Source organism: Pelodiscus sinensis, chromosome 3 (assembly GCF_049634645.1).
Source record: "Pelodiscus sinensis isolate JC-2024 chromosome 3, ASM4963464v1, whole genome shotgun sequence".
NCBI classification, from domain to species: domain Eukaryota; kingdom Metazoa; phylum Chordata; order Testudines; family Trionychidae; genus Pelodiscus; species Pelodiscus sinensis.
Window position 1 is genome coordinate 165,981,880 of NC_134713.1, and position 27,105 is coordinate 166,008,984.

The following is a 27,105-nucleotide window of genomic DNA, read 5'->3' on the forward strand; positions in this document are numbered from 1 at the left end:
CATTTCATTACAAATAAAACAATAATGCAAATCTTAGATGCAGAACCCTTTTGTTAAAACAGTGATAATGGAGTTGCAAAGTCAAGCACTAAGGAGTTCAAAAATGTCGGAATTAAGGTTTCCTGTGCAACCTTAATTCTCTCCCCCTGTGCACACATATTATGCTGCAATCTTTAGTTACATGATCACTATTCTTTCCACGGGACTCCTGCTTCATTCAGTGCACAGGATAATGCTCACATTCTTAAATTCTAATTTAGACAAGTATTGTATAATAAAATACATTTCAAAACACAGGATGGCTTAGGCACAGTGTTACTGATGAGATCAGTGTGTAAAGGCTTCACATAAATGGATTTAGAGGAGAAAATTGAAGGAAAAGAAGGCAGGTATTTGCCAGATGGGAAACAGAGGTATTCCATGAACAAAGGGAAGAATGAAAACTGAAAAATGGAGTGCAGAAAAGGTAGGAAGGGAAGAGTAAAGAGAGATTGACCCACAAGGAATGAGAGGGTGAGGGGAGATGGCAAGAGAGGCATCCATGGGTGAAACGTTGCGTAGATTTTAAGAGCAGTAAGGACAACAGTGATTTTTTTCTCTCCTCCTGCTTACCACATGCCATAGAATTTCACTTAGCCCTGGCCTACCCTAGGGTATGTCTACACTACAGCGCTAATTCGAACTAACTTAGTTCGAATTAGTTAATTCGAACTAAGCTAATTCAAATTAGCGCATCTAGACCTAAAAACTAGTTTGAATTAGCGTTTTGCTAATTCGAACTAGCATGTCCACATTGAGTGGACACTGAACAGAGGTTAAGGATGGCTGGAAGCAGTGCCGGCAGGGCATCAGAGTAGGACTTAAAGCGCGGAGCTGCTGTCTCAGGCTAGCCGAGGGCTGTGCTTAAAGGGACCCGACCCCCACCCCGGACAGACAGTTCTCAGGGGTTCCCCGCTTGCAAAGCAGTCCTGGCTTGGAGTGCCCTGAGTGCCCACACTCGGAACATCACAGCACTCGGCCATCAGCCCGACTGCACTTGCCGCAGGCTGCCATCCGGGGGGAGGGGACAATCGGGGGGCTGCAGGAGAACTTCCACCCCGAGCAGCCCGCAGAGCCAGCCCAGTCCTCCCCATCGGGGGCTCGTACTCCATTCCTCCCTCAACTCCTTCCACTTACCCCTCCCTAGCCCCCCTTCCTAATGTACAAAATAAAGGACACGTGTGTTCAAAAATAGAATCTCTCTTTATTGAACAAAACTGGGGGAGACTGGGAAAAGGAGGTGGGAGAGGGGAAGAGAGAGGCTGGGAGAGGGGAGGGTAACTAAAATGATCAGGTGTTTGGAACAGGTCCCATATGAAGAGAGGCTAAAGAGACTGGGACTTTTCAGCTTAGAGAAGAGGAGACGGAGGGGGGACAGGATAGAGGTCTCTAAAAGCAGGAGTTGGGTAGAGAGGGTGCATACATAAAAGTTCTCCATTAGTTCCCATAATAGAAGGACTAGAGGACACCAAAGGAAAGGAATGGGTAGCAGGCTTCAAACTAGCCAGGGGGTAGGAATGGTGTCCCTGCCCAAAGTTTGTGGAAGGCTGGAGAGGGATGGCACGAGACAAATGGCTTGATCACTTTCTTTGGTCCATCCCCTCCAGGGTACCTAGGGTTAGCTGCTGTCAGCAGACAGGCTACTGGAGTAGATGGACCTTTGGTCTGACCCAGTACGGCCATTCTAAGCTCAGGGCTCAGGGTCGGGGGTCTCAGTGGACCACCTTGATTTTCATGCAAACCTGCTCCTGGGTGGCCAGGATGGCAGCTCTCCTGCCCTAGATGGCCACTTTCCTGTGCCTAGTGCAGAGGTCATGGATGAGGTCCATGATGTCTGCACTAGACCAGGTGGGCGCCCGCCTCTTGCGGTGCTGGGCAGGCTCCTGAGAGCCACCAGCCTGGTCCCGGGAAGAGGGGGAGGGCTGGGAGGCATCGGGTGGCTGGCTCGAGCCGTGCCAGGTGCAGGGTCTGCTGGCTGGGTGCTGGCAGGCTTGCACCTGGCACAGCACAGTAGCCAACCTGTGCCCTTTTAAGGGCTCCGGGGCTGGGAGGGGGGCATACGAGTTTCCCTGGTGGTGCCCAGAGTGGCCACCAGGGAAAGCTGGGGAGGGCTAGCCTCCCACTAGTTCGAATTAAGGGGCTACACACCCCTTAATTCGAACTAGTAAGTTCGAACTAGGCTTAGTCCTCATGGAATGAGGTTTACCTAGTTCGAACTAAGTGCTCCGCTAGTTCGAATTAAGTTTGAACTAGCGGAGCGCTAGTGTAGCGCCTATCAAAGTTAATTCGAACTAACATCTGTTAGTTCGAATTAACTTTGTAGTGCAGACATACCCTTAGGGAGTTATTTCGAAATAACCCCCTTATGTCGCATTAATAAGTGGACATAATGGGCTGGTTATTTCAAAATCTGTACTCCTGTTTTCCTCAGGGAATAACACTCATTTTGAAATAGTTATTTTGAAATAGCTTTAGTGTAGACGCTGTGCTGCTGAGAATACAATATAACTGGCCTCCAGAGGCCTCTCTCAGCTGAAGTTCTGACCGCTCTGGCCACACCTGGCATCTCCACTGCTCCCCTACTCCTGCAAAGCGTAAAACTCCAGGCAGCAGGAGAAGGGCTTCTCACATGTGGGAGAAAAGTGAGAGCCATGTGCAAGTTAGCAGCATCCACGGGAGCCATGATTGACCCCAATGCTCCCTGGCATCCCTTAGCTGTCAGTATTCCTGCTGCTCCCTTGGCTGGCAAAGGCCAGGGATGCACGAGAGCTCTCGCCTGGCCTGGTGCAGAGAACTTGGACCTCATCGATGTCTGGGGGGAGGCGACCAACCTCAAAGCTCACTGAACCAGGAAGAGAAATGCAGAGGTCTATAGAAGAATCACTGCCAGCATGGCCAACAAAAAGTACATCTAGATGCATCCGCTTTTCTGAAAAAAAAAATGTCAGGAAAACAGACATATTTTGTTGGCATCCTATTAAACCTCATTTTACGAGGAAGCAGGGATTTTCCGAAAGAGGGTTTTTTAATGAAATTTGGCACCGTGTAGACAGGCCAAGTTTCGGAAAAGCCTCTTTTGGAAGTAAACTGGAAAAAAGATAGGCAATTTGCATACTGCAAATTGCGTTTCTTTTTCCGATTTATCTTTTGTAGTCTAGACATAACCAAAAGCCACAACCAGACCCTGGAACAGTTATGGATGAAGATTAAGGAGCTCCAGCAGGCCTACCACTAGGCCAGGGAGCAGAGTAGATGCTCGGGGCAACACTGCTCTTATTTCTACTATCCTAGGAGAGGAGCCAGTCACAATATCACCACATCATCATGGAGTCCGGCCAGGACGTGCCCAGCATCAGCCTCCAATGAAGAGGAGGAGGTGGTTGGCCAGGCAACCATTCCCGCGAGCCAAGACCTGCTCCTCACCCTGGAGTCAGTCTCCCCCTCCCAGAATGTCTCCCAGGCTTTGCACAAACCCAGGGAAGGCACTTCAGGTGAGTTCTATAACTTTTTCCTAGCTACACATGGGGGCAGGCAATAGGCTGTTAGGAGCTGTATGCTCTTTTCTCGGCTACTTGGCCTGGTGCACATGGAGCATCAGTCCAAAGCACTGAGCCTCATGATGCTGAACTGGAGTTTTAACTAAACTCCAGTCCTCACAAGGTTCCTGGAGAGGCCTGTCTTACTCCAGCCTCTGTGCTGGGATGCCTTCGCACAACATGCCACCACTAAGGAGTCTGGGATAATGAAACCACACAGCAGTGTTGCACCCAGTACAAGCTCACACCTGCACCCAGGCAGAATTTGCTCCTGGTCAAGCGCAGCAATGAAGAGGATACTGGTCCTATGTATGGGAACCTCCTGGGGGGAAGAAGAGGAAGGGAACCCAGTAGCACTCTCTCTGGAGAGCAGCATTTATCGCTCACACACACCTCCACCAACACCCCCCCCTCCTACAGCAGGCAGGATAGAAGTTCTGTCACTGCAGGATGCTGCCAATGCTGGATCCAGCATGTGCAGGAAGCTGAGCCACTTTTTCCTCCCCATCACCATCATCTGAATCGAGACCTTCCGTGTTGGCTCAGAGATTAGGGCAAGGCTTCATACACGGTGTCTCCTGGGATGACTGCCCTTCTCACTTTTTTTCACAGCTGGGTCAGTTATGAGCTTGGCTTGTCCCCCACCTCCCATGCCATCTGAATAACTTTGCGGGCTCTGCAGATGGAAAAGAACTCATGAGGGCCTAATGTGGGAGCAGATTACCTGCCTGCAGACCCTTGTCTGGGTGCTCAAGGAGAAGCACCAGGAGTGGGCTGCTGAACACAAGCAATGGATGGCCACTTGGGACTAGCTGCTGGGCCAGCATGAGACCATGTGCTCTTTCCTCATCTTGGTGATGGAGCACATGGCCTTGTGCATGGAGCGGGCCAACAGCTACCTCGCCCCTTCATAACTTCTCCTCCTGGTCCCCCCAAGGGCTGCCATGGCCCCAGAACATGAGGAGTGGGACCTCTCCAGCTGCCAAAGCTTCCTGATCAACGGGAGGCAGGCACCACTCCCAGACCCATCCCTGAGCCCCCTTTTCCTCTCATGCCCCCTCTCCCATTCCAGGTTTTTTTCCCAGTCCCACCCATTGTATATCCCCCCCAATAAACAGTCCTGTTTTTCAAAAAAAGAAGGCTTTATTATTTGATCTCCAGGGAAAAGGGGAAGGTAAGAGGGGAAGGGAGTGGTGGGGAAGAAAAAGCACACAGAGAGAATGCAGAGGCCCCTTGTGGAGAGGCATGGGGGAGAGTCTCACAACTGGCCTTGGATGAAACTCTCCCTCAAGGCCTCCCTGATGAGCACAGCCCCTAGATGTGCTCTCCTGATGGCACTGGTGTCCAGCTGCTCAAATGCCCTGGCCCCCACTCTGGCAGAAAAGTGTCCCCCTTGTTCTCGCAAAGATTGTGGAGAACATAGCAGGCCAACACCACAAAGGAGATGTGCTCCCTGAAGTCCAGACAGGTCTGAGGAGACTTCTAAACCTTCCCTTTGAACAGCCCAGTGCACAGTCCACCACCATGCAGCACCTGCTCAGCTTGGCATTGAAGTGCTCCTTGGTGGGTCCAGGCTGCCTGTGTAGGGCTTCGTGAGCCAGGGGAGCAAGAAGTAGGCTGCATCACCCAGGATCACTATGGGCATGTCCACCTCCCCGACTCTGATGGTGCCGACGGGGAAAAAAGCGCCAGCGTGCCTCTTTCAGAACAGGAAGAATTCCAGAAGATGTGGGCATTGTGCACCATCCTCGACCATCCACCACTGTGGTCAGTGAAGCATCTTTTGTGATCCACGAGGGCCTGCAGCACCATGGAGAAGTATCCCTTCCTGTTGATGTAGTCCGAGGCACAGTGCTCAGGGGCCAGGATGTGGATGTGTGTGCTGTCTATGCCCCCTCCCCATAGTTTGGGAAGTCCATGGCAGCAAAGCCATCGGCGATGGTGTCCACATAGCCCAGAGGGACAACCCTCCTTAGCAGCATGTGGTTGGTTGATGGCCTTAGCTACTTGTATGAGCACAGCCCTGACTGTGGATTTCCCCGTGCTGAACTGGTCCCCAAAGGAGTGGTAACTGTCCAGCATGGCGAGCTTCCAGAGGACAATGGTGACGCACTTCTGCATGGAGATGATGTGTCGCATGCGGATGTCCTATCATCTGAGGGCAGAAGCAAGCCACTTGTAGAGCTCGAGGAAGGTGGCCTTGTGTGTGCAGAAGTTCTGCAGCCATTTCTGGTTGTCCCATAGCTGCAGTCGAAACTCGTCTCTCACCCCCAGAAGCAGCATGCTGTGGTGACCACGGGATTGAGGAACATGCAAAGAAGCAGGAGCACCAGGACCTGTGTGACCTTTTTTCACACCCCTGAGTTACATAGTTATACTGACCTGACCCCTTGTGTACAAAAATATTCTGTCAGTCTAGCTCTGCCATTCAAGGAGATGGATTAACTATAGTGAAGAAAAGCCCTTCCATTATTATAGAAGAGTCTACGCTACTATGCTCCATACAGCTGTAGTGCACAAAGGGTACATATGGCCTTACAGAGGTTCTCCTATTCTTACAGAAATTGATTGTGCTATTTTTTCCTTCTGCCACATACATTTCCCCCCCTTTTCCCAAATGGGTTGTCAATTTCACTCTTTTTTAGTTCTTTACATATTTTGACAAGGACACAGCAGCAAGAAAAACAAAAACATAAGAAAGTTTTTTAAACGAGCTGCAACTTTATTAAATCAAGAATACTGGGTAAAATATCTGCCAAAAACTGACCTAGAATGGATCTGCCTTCCTTAAGGAGTAGGAACTTTACTTAGCCCCAAATAACCAACTGAGATTCAAGCACCATCACTGAAACTTAGCATCATCCTTTCCTCAAACACAGGATGAGGGCAAAGACGGATCCTTGCTGTACCACAAGTTCAGTCCCACACCCTTCCCACCAGCATTCCTTGGGGAATGTCTTCACTGCCTGCTGGATTGACAACAGCAATCAATCCAATGGGGGTCAATTTATCATATCTATCAGTTGCCAAGCACTCTCCTGTCTCCACAAAAACAAGAAGAGTGAGGTGGAGTCAATGGAAAAATGTCAGCTGTACACTCACCGTTGTGAAAATATCATGGTAAGCAGACCTTAGTTTTCACAAAGCTGAAGTTGCATAACTTAGGTTGACAATTTGCAGTGATATAGACAAGTCTTAAAACATGTCCCATCCTCAGCCCATTCCTGTTCATAGTCTTGGAACTGGCCACTTATTTAACTAAGTACTCACATTGGACCATATACAATTGTAAGAAGTTTAATATTACTAACACAACCCACTGATCCTCCAATATGCTATGAAGAAGTTGAAAAGGACACTACCTCACAATCTACAATTTGTCAGTAAGAAAATTCCTTCCCCAATCAAAAAAAAGCCACTGGTTTAATACTGACTAAACACCCAGACAACCAGTCCTAACTTACTCCCATGGGTGGGCTCCTCCCTATCCATAATTTTCAATTTTACAGTAGAAAATTTGTTTCTACCAAAAACTCTTACAAGCATCTGAAGATCCTGACAGAGGCTCCAAGATTTGACTTACATTGCAATCAGGCTCCTGAAACATGGTTACAGTGAGTTTTTCAGTAAAGATATCTCTGGCAGATGGTCATGGGAGGAAGAGAGTTTGGAAAGCTGTGTGATTTGATGACTATTGTGGAAAAGGAAAAGCATCATCATGTTGGCAGACTGGGAGGATACAAGCAAGTAATGGAGAAAGGGATGTGTGGACTAGAGATTAAAGCACAGAATCAGGAGTTAGGGGTTCTATTCTCAGCTCCATTACTGACATGCTGTGTGCCCTCGAATTAGTCACATAAGCTGTGTGCATCAGTTGTAAACATTTTTCTACTGTTCCTCACAGGTGTAAAACACACTGAGGAGAGTCTTAGATGAAAGATACTAACCTAAACTGTAAGCTCTTTGTGGGAAGAACTCTCTTTTTGTCACTTATTTGTACTGAATCTAGCACAATGAAGCCCTGACCTTTGACTACAGTCCCCATTCACTAATACAAATATATAACTAACATATACGTATATTATTATCCAAGCCAAGTAAAGATTCAAGTGTTTGTAGGCATATGTGGTTCGATTGTCCGTTTGGTCAATGTATTTTCTCTGCTCTTAAACTGTAAGGGTATGTCTACACTACCCCCTAGTTCAAACTAGGGGGGGTAATGTAGTCATACGGAGTTGCAAATGAAGCCCGGGATTTGAATTTCCCGGGCTGCATTTGCATGAAGCCGGCCGGTGCCATTTTTAAATGCCGGCTAGTTCGGACTGCGTGCCGCATGTAGCCGCGCGGCACGCAGTCCGAACTAGCTGGCATTTAAAAATGGCGCTGGCTGGCTTCATGCAAATGAAGCCCGGGAAATTCAAATCCCGGGCTTCATTTGCAACTCCGTATGACTACATTACCCCCCCTAGTTCGAACTAGGGGGGTAGTGTAGACATACCCTTAGCTCTTTGAGGAAGAGGACTATTTCTTTGTTATGTGTTTGTGTAGTACTTAAGCCACTGGTTTCCCAGTATGTGATGGGATTCATAGGGACTACAATAAACAAACAAATAAATAACATTTTCCTTTTATGAACTGATTAACAATCTCAGTCAGGAATCTGGTTGTACAACACATTTCCATAGGAAATTAGACAAATCCAGTCAATCTTTAGGTACAAATCTTCTTTTCTACCATAAGTATATTTGCAACAACTGCTTCCCTCTCATCTCCAAACCCCAAATCCAGGCAGAGCTTTCTGTAATATGAAAAAGAGGAAGAGTAAGGGTATGTCTACACTAGTCCCCAGTGCGAACTAGAGAGGCTAATGAGGGCGACCGAAATTGCAAATGAAGCGTGGGATTTAAATATCCCGTGCTTCATTAGCATGTTCCCGGGCAGTCATAATTTTGGAAATTGACTAGCCCGGGATAACTGCCTGCGTCTACACGCGGCAGTGAAACGGGAGTTCGAAATAAAGCCTTAACTCGAATTAGCTGTTATACCTCCTGGAATGAGGTTTAACAGCTAATTCAAATTAAGGGCTTTACTTCGAACTCCCGTTTCATCGCCGAGTGTTGACGTGGGCAGTTATTCTGGGCTAGTCAATTTCCAAAATGACTTGGGAACATGCTAATGGTTTCCAAAACCACTTGGGAACATGCTAATGAAGCGTGAGATATTTAAATCCCGTGCTTCATTTGCAATTTCGGTCGCCCTCATTAGCCTCCCTAGTTCGAACTAGGGGGCTAGTGTAGACATACCCTCAGAGACTTAAAGAATGTGCTCAGATACAATGGTGAAGGGTGGCAGTGCAAAATCCTAAAATAGATTATTAGAACTACTAATTATTGATAATATAACACCTGCTTTCATTAGAATTCATATGTTAAGTTCTAGAGCATATCTAAGTGAGTTCATGGATAATTTGTGTATAGGACAAAGGGTTAAAGTAATCGAATACATTATGTGGTATGAATAATTTGCTTAACTCTTGCAAATACCTATTAGCACTTAGTAATTTAGTGTCATTATTATTAAATGTCACCAACCAGGATCAGCCAGAAATCCTGACTTCCCTTGAAGACACTACAAATAAATACATAACTGTTCAGTAGACAAGTTACCCCTGGAGTAAATTATTTAACTTAATGTTATCAACATGAAATATAACACATAATATAATAAATGTACAAGTCACTTTACCTTAAAAATTGCCAAGAGGATTATATGGATGCTTGTTTTATAGTTTTTATGAGGCTAATAAACAAATAAATGTGCAGTGTTATCGGAGTGTACATCCCAGTGCTGATATTAGATTGCTCCCTGTAATACAGCATATTTTCTTGTGCATTTTCCAGTTTAGCCTTAAATGGCTAATGGTCTATGAGGTCAGAAAGGCCAAACAATGGTTATAGTACTGAAGCCATTGCTTCTACTCTTTCAAGTTTCCCGGGAGTTTTGAGACAATAGCAATTATCTTTTTAATGCATCATGGAGTTGAAAGGCTCATTCATCCACTGCTATTGTGCAAGCACCTAAGCAAACTTTAGACTTAACACTGAAAGGAGAAACTGAGCTTGTTTAATATGGAAAAAATAAAAAACGGTCATTATCTTTAAGATGAAGAAAGCCATATTATTATTTGTTATATTGTAGAATATTTTATAAAACATGTGTGTTAACCATGAAAAAGACTTAACTATGAATTTACATCTATACTTCAAATAAACAAATTTGGCATTTGGTATAATACATCACTTACATTTGTAATTTAATTATTTTATTATATAAAGAAGAAAATGTTATTTCACTCAGTAAGTTAAACACTTCATATTTTTAAAGCTTCAAATTCAACATTTTAGAAATCTAGATATGTTTATTAATTAGTGATTATTAACACCCAGTAAACAACATTATGTCCTGTAAAAACACAATCTTTCTTCACAGCATGGAGCTGAAATCTATTATTCACTGATTCCATATGCTGAAATACACTCAAATGATCACAAATGACCTTAAGCATTAGATAAATGTAAATGAGGACAGAGTGGAAAATGTGCTTTTGATTGATATCTAAAAGACCAGGTTTGAAATCTTGACAAGGAATGAAATCCTATATAAAATAAATGGAAATCGAAAACATCCAGAATATATCACACTATGGCCAGACATACCATATGAAGGAGTCCATCCCAAGAGCTGTTGAGTGTTTGAGAGTGCTCATAGAAGATGTTTAGCACTTTCAAGGTTTGGAACCTAAAAGATTATCTCAGGCTATGTATGTGCTAGCTCTGGCAAGCAATTGTGGTAACGCACAGCTATGACTAAGCCATGTGTATTTACATCCTAATAAATGTCAATAATTTCTAGCTATGAGCTGCATGTGCCTACCCTGACTATCCTTCTAGACACACCCTAAGGGTCTGTCTGCACAGGAAAGTTATACCAGTATAAACTAAGGTGTGAAGTTAAGCTATTAAACAGTACAAACCTCTGTGTTGACACATTTATTCCAGATTAACTGCCTTTTTCCATTTAGTTTATGTCACTCTGGCCTATACTTCAGCATAGGTCATCTGGTGTTGATCTCTTTGGACACGTGTGCATACATATAAAGATGGAATCTGGCCCAATCCCAAGCGAGCAGTACACTAGTATTGACTTTTCATTGTTCTACATATTCAAGATGAAGTAGTGGTACAACAAATAGAGGGAGCGTTTCTATCTGCTTTCCTTTCCTCTGTAGGGTTGGGCAGAAGAGATGGAGTCACACAAAGCATTTTATTTACATATGTAGAGATGTTCCTTTCCTCCTCCCAAACATCTCAATGAAACTCTCCTGGAGTACTTTGCAATCTTTTCCCAAAGGTTTCTAGGGAGATAGCCTTAATGCTTTCTACAAGGTAGAATTTTTTCCCATACCATGCTGCAGTGATTTTGGCAGGCACAATTGTAATAAATAGGATAGTGGCACACAGAATTGGCTAGCTTCAGGTGGGTGCTCTATGCCTTTGTTACCCTCAAGAGTGAAATACCAGCTAAAATCACCACTCCCTGTGGACAAAGGTACAAGTACTCAGTTCACTGATCTGTTCTTGAACACAATTTGTTGGGGAAGTCAACACCACTTTTGTAAGTGGAAATCATGCCTCCCTGATCTACTGAATTTCTTTGAGGGCATGTCTACACTAGGATATTATTTCAAAATAACTTATTTCAAAATAATAACTCCTGAAATAACTATTATAAAATAGTGTGTCCACATTACACAGAAGCCTTGAAATTAGTCTGATGCAGGTTCTCTTAATGTGGACGCACTACCTCGACTTAGAGCTGCAGGAAGCACTGGGGAGTAATTACTTTGATTGACTCTGGGGAGTAGTTATTTCGAAATAGCAGTAGTTGAGCATCCACATACCAGTATTTCAAAATAATTATTTTTAAATAAGCATTATTCCTCGTGGAAAGCAGGAGTTGTTATTTCAAAATACCAACCCCTTACTTCAAAATAACAGGCTTGGTAACTGGACGCTCCGCTTGTTATTTCAAAATAAGGAGGGTTATTTCAAAATAACTCCCTAGTATAGACCAGAGCTGAGAGAGGGTCAAAAACATGTGGACAAGGGAAGATATAGTATACTTGAACTTATAGAAAGCCTTTGATAAGATTCTCACCAAAGGCTCTTAAGCAAAATCAACTGTCATGAGATATGAGGGATCAGGAACTGATTAAAAGACAGGAAACAAAAGCTAGGACTAAATGGTCAGTTCTCAGAATGGAGACAGATAAATAGTGGTATCCTTCAGGTATCTGTACTGAGACCAGTGATGTTCAATATATTCACAGATTATCTGGAAAAAGGAGTGAACAGCGATGAGATAAAGTTTGGAAATGATACAAAATTGCTCAAGATAGTTAAGTCCAAAGCAGATCACAAAGAGTTACAAAAGGATCTCACAAAACTGGATGACTGCTCAACAAAACGGCAGATGAAATTCAATATTGATAAATGAAAAATAATGCACACTTGAAAATGAAATCACATTTATATCTACAAAACAATGGGGCCTAAAATTAGCTGTTACCACTCAAGAAAGAGATCTTGGAGTCACTGTTCTCTGAAAACATCTACTCAACGTTCAAAAAACATCTAGTCAAAAAACCTAACAGAATGTTAGGAAGCATTACAAATGGGCCACATAATAAGACAGTAATATCACTATATAAATCTATGGTATGCCCACACATTGTATACTGTGCAGATTTCTTGCCACCCCATCTTAAAACATATATTAGAAATGGAAAAATAGTAAAGAAAAGGGAAAAACAGTTAAGAGTATGGAAGAGCTTCCAAATGAAGAGAAATTAAGAGACTGGTACTGTTTAATCTGGAAAAGAGATAATTAAGTGGAGCTATGATGGATGTCTATAAAATCGTGAGTGGTTTGAAGAAAGGGAATAAGAAAATGTAATTTATTCCATCACACAGAAGAAGAACCAGGGGTCACTCAATTAAACTAATAGCTGGTTTAAAACAAATGAAAAGAAGTACTTCTTCACACAACACACAGTAACCTGTGGAACTCACTGCCAGGAGATGTTGTGAAGGCCAAAAGTATAACTGGCTTCAAAAAAAGACTTAGATAACTTCATCCACCAATAACTATTAGTCAAGATGGTCAGGGATGCAACCACATTCTCTGGGTATCTGGAGCCCTGTTTAGACACACTGGAATATCTTTGAGAGCCCAAGTTGGAGGCAGAGGGGTTGTTAATGTATATATTTTTTCTCTTTCTTTTGTAGTGCTCCTACCTGGGAGGTGGCATGAATCTAGGAGATTGCTGCAGCTTGAAATGCTTACTGGAGGCTAGTGGCTTGTAAAGGCCTAAGGAATGAAGCATAGCTCTTGTCCTAGAGAGAATGGAACTTTGAGTCTATTTGCTTGGAAAACAGGGAGGAGCCCTCACAAGGGTACTCCTGGACAGACTGCCGAACCTCGTGAGGAAGACCAAACTATAGAGGCCACAAACAGCACCTCATGGTGACTGATAGTCCATAGTCCTCATTGCCGAGTTGGCCAGTCTTGCCCTTCTTATGGTCCCAAATTCCTGCCTTCATTCTTCTGGGAGGAGGTCTTTAAATTCAGACAGTGAATCCCAGAGATAAAAATTGTACCTCCCTAGTATAGCCTGCTGATTGGAGATACATAGTTGGAGACTACCATTGAGTAAACCTTCCATCCAGACAAGTCTAGTCTCTTGTCATTTTTATTTTTGGGGGTAACACTCGACTGCCCAATCTTTCCACTCATTCATTGCTAACACTACCAGAGATCCTGGGGGACGGTGCAAGTAAAGGTAGTCAAATCCACTTAATAGGGCATAGTATTTCTTTTCTGCCCTCTATAGTTCAGTTAGTACCCCACAAATTATAGGTACACATGCGGAGTTAGCAAAACTACTCTATCCCGGGAGGCCATCTTGGTTACAACAATCTTGAAGCCCACTGAGACGAAGGAGGGCCACTCATGTGGTCTGCTCACTAGCCTAGGTTGCCCATTGCTGCCCTACAGATCTGGTACTTGTCTTTAATATAAGACTCCCGCAGGCCCATTAGATAGCAAGTGTGCAGGTCACTAACTGCCATCACATTGCAGCAAGAGGTACATGGTTTGAAACCGGGAGACAGAGACATGCCAGGCCTATGGGTGAAAGTCCCTTGGGCTATGTCTAGACTGCAAGCCTTTCGAAAAAGCCTCTTTCGAAAAAGAGCGTCTAGACAGCAAGCCGCTTTTTCGAAAGAGAGCACCCAGTCAGTCTGGATGCTCTCTTTCGAAAAACCCCTTTTTGCATTCAAGAACGCCTTTTTTCGAAAGAGCACTTTCGAAAAAAGGCATTCTTCCTCGTGCAATGAGGTTTACCGCCGTTGAAAGAAAAGCCGCGTTCTTTCGATTTAATTTCGAAAGAACGCAGCTGCAGTCTAGACGCGGGTGAAGTTTTTTTGAAAAAAGGCTACTTTTTTCGAAAAAAACCCTGAGTCTGGACACAGCCTTGATGACAGGGAGAGCTACTAACACTACGATATACACTAACTCTAAAACTACACATACTAACTATGATAACTATACACATTATGACAAAGAAAGTCCAACCACTAGGAAAGAAAAGCCTTTCCACAGCAAGAACTGGCACAGCAATGATCAAAAAGAATAATTTCCTAGGCTAAAATTTTCAAAAACACCAAAGTCACTTAAGGAGTCCTACTGACTTTAAGAAGCACCAAGGCTCCTAAATTACCAATTTTTTTTTTTTTTGAAAATGAAGCATAAGCTCTTAAGGGATTTAAAGTATGTCACATATGGCCAAGATTAATGATATTGTACTCTTTAGGTTCAAAAATAATTGGGTTAAGATAAATATACTTTATGTACTACTATCACAATTTGAATTCATATTTTTTCCCAGAATTCTCAGCATATCTGGAAATAAACACACACATATTTGCAGTATTACTGTATTATGCATGTAGAATTCCTCTTTGCTAAGACTGATCACAGGTGAGAACAACATGCAAGTTTTTCTTTCTTTCTTTCTTTCTTTCTTTCTTTCTTTCTTTCTTTCTTTCTTTCTTTCTTTCTTTCTTTCTTTCTTTCTTTCTTTCTTTCTTTCTTTCTTTCTTTCTTTCTTTCTTTCTTTCTTTCACCAAGAAGCATAGATTATTAAATTAAAGGGCATAACCTAGTCCTGAATAGTGGTATGGTATTGGAATTAAAGACTAAAGGCTTCCTTTAGTATAATCCATTCCTTTCCCATGAACTGCACATCACTAGCCTAGATAATGGATACTGTAGAGTTATCTTCCTTGCCAATAGAAATATTCTAACTCTCAATTCTACGTACACTTCACAGCATAGTTTTATATAAAGAATTCAGTAGCAGCTTTTAAAGTATCTTACCTGCTTGATACATTCTGAGCCTTAAATATGCCTGCATTTTGGTTTCTTATGATGATGTCCCTTACATCTGTAACATACTTGTTAAGAATTATACATAGAATTAGCATAAAAATAATGATTTAATCAAAAGTACTCCCCCTACCCTAATTTTTAATGTCTTCATGGCTTTTTTTACCTGTTAGGTCTTCCATAATCTGTGTTCATAGTGAGTCTTTTTAGAAGTAATGAATTTATCATGCCACTGCAGAAGTAGTCTGATTTTCTTAGCCAGTAACTCAACAAATGCATCCATGCTGATTATCTATCCTTTTTGTGGGTTGTTTTAAACAAAGGTCTTTACATCCTTATGTATTTTTAAAACTAACTACTAGTTTAAAAAAAGAAGAAGAAAGAAGCAGCAGCACAACCTCAGTGCCTTTTGGTATATATATTATGGACACAGACCAGTCAGTACAATCAGATGATATGGTTTATTTTGCACGGCTTCTTTACCTTGTTTTCCTTGAGATGTGCAAGTAGTTCACTGGGCAGACACGTCAGGGGCTCAAGGTTTTGAATTCCTCTTGGAAACAGCACGCATGCATTTGGCTCCTGGCTGTGACTATCTGTGTGAAATGTTTCAGAGGAGTAGCCATGTTACTCTGTTTCAGCAAAAACGAGGAGTTCTGTGGTACCTTAAAGACTAATAAGATTATTTGGGGTGGCCCTAAACTTCAGACTGCCAGAAGCTGAGAAGGGAAGGCAGGGGTTAATTATGCTATCTGCTCCATTCTGTACACTTATCCTGAAGCTCTGGTACCAGCCGCTGTTAGAGACCAGATACCGAGCTAGATAGACCATTGGTCTGGTCCCTTATGGTCATTCTTATGACATGGAAGAAAGTGGAAAAATTCAATCCATGGTACTAAAGAAAGATGCTACTGAAGTTCACATATGCAGTTGGATTTTTCAGTGTAAACTCTTGCATGCAAATTAAATAATGCTATATTTGATCATTTAAAAGTGACTATTTCACTTAGTCACTGTGAAAATGATGAAAAATATCATTATTTAATTTGCATAATTAATCTATCTAAGGCCTGGTCTACACTAGGACTTTACATTGAATTTAGCCGCAAATGGTCAATTTTGTAAGTGATGTATCCACACTACCAAACCTGTCATGTCAACCTTAAGGGAAGCTGAAGTTGATTTAAGTGCTCCTACTTTTTACGAGGAGGAACACTATTTCTGATCTTGCATGGTTGAATTTATGGTAGTATAGATGTAGTGTCGCAAAGAAGTCAAGGTTGTTGGCCTCCAGGAGGCTCCTGCAGTTCCCGACCTGATTGCTCTGGCCAGAACTTGCACTTCTACTGCTTACCTGATGAGCTCAAAAAGCCAAGGGAAAAGTTGATTGGCATCTTCCATGTGGCCAGCATTGCGAATACATTCAGAATGAGCAACTCACCATGGCACAGGTGGAGATGACCTCAAACAATCCCATCAACAATGAGACAACTTTGAATACTTTTGCTCCCACTGGCTCCAGTTCCCAGGAGCGCAGAAGAGTACCTGCGTGGAGTGTCCAGGAGATCTTGAACCTCAAGAGGCATGGGGAGATGACGCCATCCTCTACAAGCTGTGAACCAGCAGAGGAACTCCGACATTTATGGCAAGGTTGCAAGCTGCCTGGTGGTTCTCACCATAGATTTTCCCACTCCAAACTGATTCACCACTGACTGGTAGCTGTCTAGTATGGCAAGCTTCCACAGAGTAATTGCCATGTGCTTCTCCATTGTCAGAGTGGGTCTCAGTCAGATATTTTCATGCCTCAGGGCAGTGAAAAGCCATTCTCAAAGTTCCAGGAATGTGGCCTTCCGCATTCGGAAGTTCTGTAGCCTCTGCTGATCATTCCATGTCTGCATCACGATGTGGTCCGACCAGTCTGAGCTTGTCTCACAGCACCAGAACCTGCATTCCACTGTGTTCAGAGGATTGACTGGTGGCTGCGCTTGCATCAGCACCAGGCCTTGCATGAGCAGTGTATTCAGACTATGCCGAACTTCATCCTTGTCCTCTTCCTGGAGGAGCAACATGTGTATGCTCTCCAAGTAGGGCACCATTAGGCACCATTAGGTCAATAGTGCACCACATGTCACCATCACAACAGCTTGCTGCACAGTCAGCTCCATGCTCGCGCTGCTATGGCATTTGCATGGGCAACCAGGGTACCAAAAGGCATGAGCACACTGCCTCCCCTTTATCTCATACAAGGGGGAGGGAGTAGATAAGTGCCTTATGGGACACTGATGACATGAGCCCCTAACCACCTACTGCACAGTTTTGGTCTCAGCGGGCACTGTGAGTTTAGCCCAGAATGCAAAGCTTCCCACAGTGCCTTGCTCTCTGAGTCATTGATAGGCTTGCCAATGGGGACATGCTACTTTGGACTACATTCGATTCTTCCCCCAATAAGGACACGGACCTTCAACTTTGCAAAATTGCGTGGTAAGAAATCAACCATATTACACCAACCTTATCTTGTAGTGTAGATGTGCCCCTAGGATAGTGAATATACAAGAATAGATTTTTTAGAAAAAACTTCTAAGTGACCAATATAGAAGAAAAGACAATGACATTTATTTTGCATAACAGAACAATTTTAAAAAACCTGACTAAAGATTTTTTTAAATTAAACTCCTTGGACTCTGGACAGACTTTCTGAAGTGTCTGTATGGTATTCAATGGAGTCCTATGGGGTACCACAAGTACCTGTACAGCAAAGAAAGGCATGAATAATCTCATAAGCAGAACATGTTATTTTGTTAGATAACGCAGCTGATAAATTTTATATATATCTATATATATATATATATAGATATAGATATTCATGAGCTTTCGTGGGCAAAACCCACTTCTTCAGATGAGATGATCAATGTTTTTTTCTCATGAAAGCTCATGTTACTATATATATATAATTTGTTAGTCTCTAAGATGCCACTGGACTACTTGTTTTTAAAGTTACAGACTTACACGGCTACTCCTCTGAGATACTTTAAAATTATGTATTTTAAATATACATAGGCTATATCTAGACTACACTGAAGTTTTGAAAGAGGATATGTAAATTCTGATCTCACCTTCAAAAGTGGAGCTTTTGAAAGTTAAAGTAGTTGGGACGCAGTTTTTCGGCAACTCTCCCTCCTTTTTCGAAAAGCCATGTAAACCTCATTTTTTGAGGAAGAGCAGCTTTTCGAAAAAGGGAGGTGAGGGTTGCTGAAAAAAAATGCGTCCCAACTACTTTCACTTTTGAAAGTGAGATCGGAAGAAAATATGCAAATTCCCACAGAATTTGCGTATGCTCTTTCGAAACTTCAGCGTAGTTTAGACGAGCCTATAGAAACCTGTATCTTAAGGCATTCAGGCCTTTATAACCTAGATTTGCCATGATTGTTGAGAGAGCCATACACTATCTTTGAATGTCATTATAGTGTACTGTGTCAGCACTTTGTATTACAGATACTTGCCAGTACGGAGGCTTTTCACATAATTCTAGATAGAATAGTTCACATCATCAGTGCACAGTACACAGCTAAGCTGGAAGGTACATTACATTAATGAATCAGCTGGCTATTTTTGGTCAGTGGATCTGGAAATTCTGAGCTGATTCTGAACTTCTACAGTGTTTTAGAGGGTTCAGTTTTGATGTTCTGGCTTGGATTCATGATAGAGATATGATCTGAGCTGCAAAGTACAATTTGAGATCAATGTTGTCCCAAAGTTTAAATAGGGACTTAAATCTGATGACCCAGTTCAGGTCCACCTTTAGCACTCCCTTGAAATGTCTAATCTTTTCTTTTTTATATTATGTTTATTTATAAAATTAAAAGATAAATTAATTAGACAAATACAACCAGACTAAATCAAGGGTAAAATTCTAACTGAAACTGAGAAAAGCAAGGAAATCTACCTTTACATCACCAGATTTCATCCAGGTTCTGCATATAACTATATGTTATGATCTGTCATATAATTAGAGCTGCCTGTGATAAGTACAATGGATGCAACCTTTTAAATTAGTAGAATGTGTCAGAACATCGCTTAGGATTTTAAAATTTCTCAGCACCTCATATCATATATATTTTATAAAAAAGTGGTTAATACTTCAAATATACATGTACGGTGAAAAGTGATTTGAAATTAACATAGCAACAACCTTTGTGTACGAAGTTCATCATGTAATAGACTAATAACATATGAATGTACTATCCTAATATAGGCATTCACAATATAGAGAGTAAATTCTTTATCTATCAGTCAAAAATAGATATGTAACATTTTGGGAATATAATGAATGGTGTCAAAAATTAAAAGAAAAATCAGATCCACAAGAGCTTAAGAAGACATAAAACGAGGCAGTTAGTTACACTCACTGAATTGCAATAACAACAACAATAATTATGACGACGATGATGTTGATGATGATGATGATAATACAAAGGCAGATACTCAGATGCAATGCACTATTGCCAGGTCGATTTTCAGTTACATTTCACTGATGTATTCATTTGTTTCTTAATGTGCTCATCTTGCCCATTAAGAATAATTAGCAGGCTTGCTTGGTGATTTCCTGGTTTCTGACAGTGATTTTTTTTCTTTTTGTTGACAACCACTTTTACTTTTTGGAAAGTAATATTTGGATGCTAAAGTATGACTGCCATGTAATTTAAACCTCCTAAGAAATGTAAAGGGAAGATATAAACAGTAATTTTTAAAATAAGGTTTTTTAAATCCATAATTTCTCAGTAATAAAGCAGAACAGTAGGGATAGCCTATTCCTGAGGAGCAGAATCAAGAAAAGGAAACAATATCTTAGCAATATCAATATAATTTGGTACAATAATTTACTAAAATGTACCAAAACTATCCACAAATTATTATAAATAAATCATTATTTTTTGTAATTTGGGACATTTGGGGTAAGGTTTTATTCTCAATTTCTCCAATAGAAATCCCCTGATTTCAGTGGTGTTGGCAAGGAAATAAAAGATCAGAATTAGGTCTATGCTTGTTTTATAGTTAATTACTATAGCAAAGAATGCAAAAATAAAATTATCATAAGATAGAACATAAAACTACCAAAGAAGTCCATTAAAATACATAAAACGTAACAAATTTTATTATACGCTCTTAAGAGCACATTCACCTACACTGTAAAATTTTTAATCTAGCACCCTGCTACAGTAAATCCATTGTGCAATGCACTACAATACAAGCTCTTTGAACCCTGAGAACCACAGTGCCAAACATTTTAAAAAAGGAAGGGGGAATATTTTTTGAAGCTTTTAGTAAACACTTCTCTGAAAGGACAACAGAATCAGTACAGACTTTAAGATTTGTAGGATTTTAGGAAATATAAGGATACAATTTCATTAATTAGGTGATATTAACTGTTATCCTTTTGAAGAACAAAATACTTTAATTATTTAATTAAATGCAATGGGTGAATGTTTTTAACATGTATCAGTTGAAACTCTTGATGCAGAAGACTTTCAATTTCATAGAAGTTCAGATGTGCTTACAGGATTTGTTAAATGAGATATTTGCTGATGTGATAAAACCAAACTGAAACTCTTTATGGTAAAAGGTCATTTTTGTCAAACATCAACTTACTTTGCTATGTTGATTTTGAAACCTCATATTTTTTATTTCCACAATAACACGTGGCTAGAAGTGTATCAAATATAGTTACATGAAACTACACAGGACAGTAAAACAGCTCAGCATCAAGTCACTAACATAAACATTTAGAATTTTAAAAAAATGTCAGAATCATAAGTAAAGCCCTGTGTTTTTGAGAAAAAGAGCATTTTTATGCAGCATTTTTTAAGTTGTAAAGGAAATGATTTGTGATTGGCTGTTATTCTCCATGAAATTGTTGAAGTGTTTTAGGCAATTACAGCTGACTGAGTTACCTCTGAAAACATAAGTGTTTCTAGAGGCTGCTAGATAATTTCTTGTACTTCCATGTCTCCTGTCTTAAAAATCTTACATAATTGAAAATTTCATTTTTAAATCATCCACAACAGAGTTTCACTTACTGAAAAAATAAGTCCTTGTTATGTTAATATTCACACACAAACAAATCATAAATCTGAATCGTGGCATTGTAGTGGCAAAAAACTGAACAACTGAAAATGCAAATTTAAAGATCACAAAGGAAAAAAAACACAGAGATACCTTCCACTTTTCCCTCTCACAAGGGTATTAATATTCACAATATTCATCACTTCCTGTACTATTGTAGTTATTTAATGTGGCCACAAATCATGCTCACTCACTCACTTAACCAAAGGACATTTCAATTTTCTGAATTCTGGGTTCATATTAGTATGGATTAATAGTGATTGACTGTAATATAATATAAGAAATATAATAAAATACTACACAGAGAAGGGAGTGGTTTTATATCCCTTCATAAAAAATAAATAATGCCAAACCAATAATTGATTAAATAGAGTATGTGGATAATTTATAGGTAGTTGTAAGTTAGTCATAACAATGGTACTGTGCATGTAATAGTATATACTCTTTAGTGAACATTATAAAATCACTTCTATATTGGACATCTTATACATGGTTAATACATGAAAGTGGGTTTAATACGAAAAAATTATTAAAAAGAATACATGTCAAGAGGGAGTGAATTATTTGGTTTACTGCTGTACTTCCTATAACACAGAGCATAAAAAAATGGAATCACCATTAGACAATTATAAATATCACTGTACTTGCTGCTTTCTTCCTACCAACATGTACTCTTTTTATCTAAGAAGAAAGCGTGAATTTATAACGAAAAATTTTAGTCCCATTCAAGAAACGTTATATGTTCTGGGGTTTTTTTAATTACTCACGGTGGAGGTTTTGTTTTTTGTTTTTTTTACATATACCACATAGTGTCTTTCTTTACATCAATTGTTACCTAGCGGTAAAAAGGAATGAGCACAACAAACCAGTTTTCTATCTGAATAAGGATACTTTTGATGGCCTTTTCATTTCCATCAGTTAACAGAACTTCTTTGACATCTGCAGAAATAGCAACCTGAAAAAAGAGCACAGCAAACAATGAGCAAATATGCTTGTCTGTGTGGAAGTGAAGACAGGAGTGACAAGCCTTCAGTATCATGCTTCCTCACCTATTTCTCTGTAACAATCTTCAATCTTTTTTCATTTTATGTCTGCATTATTTTAATCATTCAATCAAATCAGTCAATACTTTTATCATTCCATTTGCGGGAGCCTCTATCTTGCTATCATTCTGTTCCGTAATTGCATTGTGACAGCGGATGATGGTATTCTGAGAGGCTTTCATTTGCGGGCTTCTGTTTATCTAGTAGAGCCATCATACAAGGCTGTCACTCTGCCTTTCAGCTTGCTTCTGTCTGACTGCCTGATGCCCTTCATATAACTTTGCATTGCAGGCAGATGGCTTTGTAAGGGTAATTTTTTTGTGAGCTTTGACATGCTCGCACATTGGGCTGTAACCTCGACACATTGTATAAGAGCGACAGGTTTGTCAAATGCCAATCAGTGTAACAATATGCTTTTATTTGTAGAGACATAAAAACTTGTCTAATGCACTGCACTGCTACATAATATCTCCTGAATACATGACTCAGAACCCAGAGAATGGTGAACGACGCTCCTGAATGGCCAATCTAATTCAAAAGAATCTAATTACTGAGAGCTCTGGATCATGTTTGTTGGTGTAATAATGCAGGCAAAACATTAGCAGCTATATCATGGTGCTCCAACTGTGATTCACCAGGCTATTCCTGTATCTTCGCAAATGGGACTATAATCTGAAAAAAAAAAAATGCTTCAGCTATGGCAATGAAAGACAGACTGTACGTGGCCTGGAATGTCACAACAAGAGATATTGACTACACTGAGGTAAAATGTTTCTGCTCATCGAGGCAACCATAAAATCAATATGATACGAAAGCAAGTCAATCTAGAAGGTCTCCCAAGACTTTGCAGCTTGACCGCAGCTGATGCTGTTGACAGTTCTCTGACCCAGCAGTTGGAGGCACTGGAACATTTTTTCTTTTGTTCCTCTCTCTGAATGGGATTGGAATTGAGAAAAGACCTACCATGAGCCCAGCCAAGCATGTCATGCCACCCCCTAGCTCACACACAGCAAGATCCCTGAAAGAGAGAAAGGAAATGGTAGAACCCATACAAATTAGATGAAAATGGTCAGAGAGACATATATGTTACAAGAACAAATTGCCATCTGCAGTGTGAACTGAGCTACCAGGAAGTTGTAGAGACACGACTAGGCTACCTCATGTCGTTTGCGTTTTAAAAATAATTATGAAATAGAAAAGTCACAAAGCAGGCAAATCAGTAGGGGTTCCCTCATTAGTGTTCAGTGCAACATTACCACCGCTGAGCTGAAAAATCTGAGAAGGTTCCCTTTTTTCCCCTTGTCAATGGCGCTGTCTTTTAGAACTAAACTAGCTAGAGTAGCGAAAGATAATTGTTAGGAAAGGATAACATTGTTAATCCACATTCATTCTTTCAAAAACAGTTAGACAAGTAAATGGGGAAATGAATATTATTTATATCTTTATTTATATATAGGCACATCTATATCTAGAAAATTATTTATATTTTGGAAAAAAATACAGCTTTGAAAACAAGCCATATACCTTACATGTGCAGTATTTAGATTTCACAAGTAGCACTTACATTGCAAGTGATATACAAACAATACTCTTAGAAACAACACTGGAACAATGTACAGTTAAATCATTGAAAACTAAGGAAAGGTAATGTCAAGAGCCTAATCTGCACCCAGGAAAGCAAGAGAGCTCAGCCTTATTAAGGCTGAATACCGTCTGTGACGTGCTGTTCTTAACTTAGCCCATTGTGCACCAGCATTAGCAATAATAACATATGTGCTATCTATATGGATGAAATGTACTTTTGTGTGGAGAACCTGCATGGTGGGAGCTGCATGGGGGGACCCATCAATAGAATGTTCACATTAGCACTGTCTTCTCATTGATGGCATGCTGTGGAGGGTGACTGTGTGCTAACATCACCTAAGCCAGTGGTGAGGGTGGGATCATTGTATTTCTAATTACACCTACGGCAAGAGGTTATAGATGATATAAAATTTACCATCAAAACATTTTTTGACAATTACATTTCCAAATTAAAGGATATTTTTGTTGAAAAAAAGAAAAAACCTGAAAAATTTTGATGAAAACAACAAAAAGAAATTTGCTTTATTTCAATTTTTTGGGGGGAAAAATAATTTTCAATAGACTACAAATGGTAGTTAGGGGCAATGTCCACTAGTTCAGCCTACATATATTTCTCTGTTGAATCCTCACTCACTGACACCCTACCTGGGAATAGGGTGGATTTGTTTCCCTTAGACCCTGCATACTTCACTTACATAAAGTCCTCTGGTTTTATGGAAATGATGTAGACATCACTGTCTTACACACTTTGGAGCCAAACAATGCCTAAGCACAATAAGGAGAACTAAAAATAGAGAGGTCTATATCTAATATTCTGAATTTATTTGTATTTTATGGTTTCAATAAAATCTTACAAAATATTTTAATCTTATACAATTATTTTCCCAGATTGTTTTTTTCTTTCATGTTAGGGGTTTTTAAAATAGGTAGTGTTTAATGAAAATCTTATAATTTGCATTTCACATTTAATATTAAATACAACATGTACCCAATGTATTTTTTAAAAGGGCATTATTGAACCAATAATGTACATGCATATTATAAGTATGTATATATAAGAACACTTATTCAAACATGCATGATGAGGATTAACAGCTCTTTTGGAACCATGCAGCCAAATACATATAGATTTGGTGACTTATAAAATGAAAATTAAAACCTTTATGGAAAACTCATCAGCTGAGTTTATTGAACAGAAAGCCTGATCCTAACCAGTGAGGACTGGGTGAAACTGCCATTGGCTTTAATGACTCAGCAGCTCTAAGTATCATACCTGGACTCAGTGACCTTTGAAGAAGCAGATTTAAAAAAAAAAAAAAAGGAATACAGTGACCCACAATGCACAGCTACAGCAGTACTTGGTGTACAGCAAAGAACAGTAATTGGCAACAAGTAGTTAGCTGAACTTGACATTGGGGGAAAGTGACTTTTCAGAGGCAAGTGACAGAATGGACAAGCTCTGATGCTGCTTGCCTGCTCCTGTAGTAAGTATCAAGGCTGAAGTAACCTCCTCAGGTTTTGCACTGCTTTATGAAGGCTAGAGTCAATGGCTGGTGAAGAGAAGTAGATCCATTATCTTTGCTCCTGCCTGTCTCCATCTGACCCTCAAAGAATAGTTGTTCACAACTGTGTAGGGAGCTTGTGTGAATCATAGAACACTAGAACTGGAAGGGACCTCGAAAGGTGATCGAGTCCAGTCCCCTACCCTCATGGCAGGACCAAGCACCAATTAGATCATCCCTGATAGATGTCTATCCAAACTGCTCTTAAATATCTCCAGTGATGGAGATTCCACAACCTCTCTAGGCAATTTACTTCAGTGTTTAACCACCCTGACAGTTAGAAGTTTTTCCTAAACCTCCCTTGCTGCAATTTAAGCCCATTGCTCCTTGTCCTATCATCAGAGTCCAAGGAGAACAATTTTTCTCCCTCCTTCTTGAAACAACCTTTTAGATACTTTAAAACTGCTACCATGTTCCCCTCAGTCTTCTCTTTTCTAAACTAAACAAGCCCAATTCTTTCCGTCTTCTCTCATAGTTCATGTTTTCTAGGCTGTAATGGGGCAGAGAGGCCCCACACTGGATGGCAGAGAGTAGCCCAGGCCCAGCTGGCTGAGAAGGCCCTGCCAATCCAGTCCTGCTGGGCATGCTCCCAGCGGAAACAGCATAAAAGCGGAGGGAGCCCTGGAGTTAGGGGAGGCAGTGGGGGAAAGAGGAGGTCCGTCCGCACCTACTTCAGTATTTCTGCAACAGCTGATGCTGCCCTCACAGTTGCAGCGGGGCCAGCAGCCACAGCCACCACCACAGCCAGAGCCGCAGCCCACAGCCGACCCAGGATCAACGCCAACAGTCACTACTGCCTGGGGGAAAAGCGCCCACAACCCCAGCGCCAGCCTCAGCCAAGGACTGGCCCTGGAGGCAAGTAGACCACAGGGGCACCAGGGCGTGGTAGGAAGCAGCCCAGGGCAAAGGACTAACCAAGGGGCTCGATGTGTAGTGGCAAGAATCCTCACCGAGCAGGCAAGACCGATTGTCTCTGCCTATAGGGCCGTGGGCTGGGACCTGGTGGGGGGGGGGGGTCCGGGTCCCTCTACCACCCTTTTTCCTTCCCTGGACTAATCACCCCCTGGCCAGGAAAGGCTTCCCGGCAATTAGGCCTCCAGCGCTGAATATGCCCTAATAGAGGAACGTGTACTTTGGAGTCCGGCCTCAAGTGCCATATATGACCTAATAGAGGGACACATACTTTTGAAGTTGGGCCTCAGGGGCTGTAGAGACCCTCGTAGAGAGCCATAGACACCTGATGGAGGGGCCAATGCATGGGGACAGTAACTGCTGAGGCAGTCCCAACGCTAAGGGGGTAAACACCCCCTACATAGGCCTTTAATAATTTTTGTTGCTCTTCTCTGGACGTTCTCCAATTTTTCCACGTCTTTCTTGAAATGTGGTGCCCAGAACTAGACACAATACTCCAACAGAGTGAGGCCTAATCAGTGCAGAGTAGAGCAGAAGAATGACTTCTAATATCTTGCTCACAACACTCTTGTTATTGCAGCCCAGAATTATGTTTGCTTTTTTTCCAAGTGTCATACTGTTGACTCACATTTAGCTTGTGGTCAACTATGACCCCCAGATCCCTTTCTGCAGAACTCCTTCCTGGACAATCACTTCCAATTCACTATGTATGAAATGGATTGTTCCTTTCTAAATGGAGTACTTTGCATTTATCCTTTAAAAACTTCAGCCCATTTACCTCAGAGACCATTTCTTTAGTTT

The 27,105-nt window shown here is 41.3% G+C and overlaps 1 protein-coding gene and 1 long non-coding RNA gene across 4 annotated transcripts in view; one reads left to right on the forward strand and one right to left on the reverse strand.

Annotated features, from left to right (window-relative positions):
* LOC112546188 (uncharacterized) overlaps positions 1 to 13,007 on the forward strand; it is a 40,725-nt gene extending 27,718 nt beyond the window's left edge. The window contains exon 3 of the long non-coding RNA XR_012902968.1: positions 12,923 to 13,007. This is a non-coding gene — a long non-coding RNA (uncharacterized LOC112546188). The remainder of the gene's footprint in view (positions 1 to 12,922) is intronic.
* The window catches only part of CAMKMT (calmodulin-lysine N-methyltransferase), a 361,359-nt gene that overhangs the window by 37,455 nt on the left and 296,799 nt on the right, over positions 1 to 27,105 (reverse strand). For 2 of the 3 annotated variants that reach the window (XM_006125469.4, XM_006125470.4), the window contains exons 5-7: positions 23,210 to 23,264; positions 22,095 to 22,158; positions 15,075 to 15,141 (exon numbers count right to left, since the gene is read on the reverse strand). In XM_006125469.4, coding sequence (XP_006125531.2) covers positions 15,075 to 15,141; positions 22,095 to 22,158; positions 23,210 to 23,264 — 186 coding nt within the window. Of the gene's footprint in view, positions 1 to 15,074; positions 15,142 to 22,069; positions 22,159 to 23,209; positions 23,265 to 27,105 lie in introns of all 3 variants that reach the window. The other variant, XM_075925419.1, reaches the window with a different exon arrangement.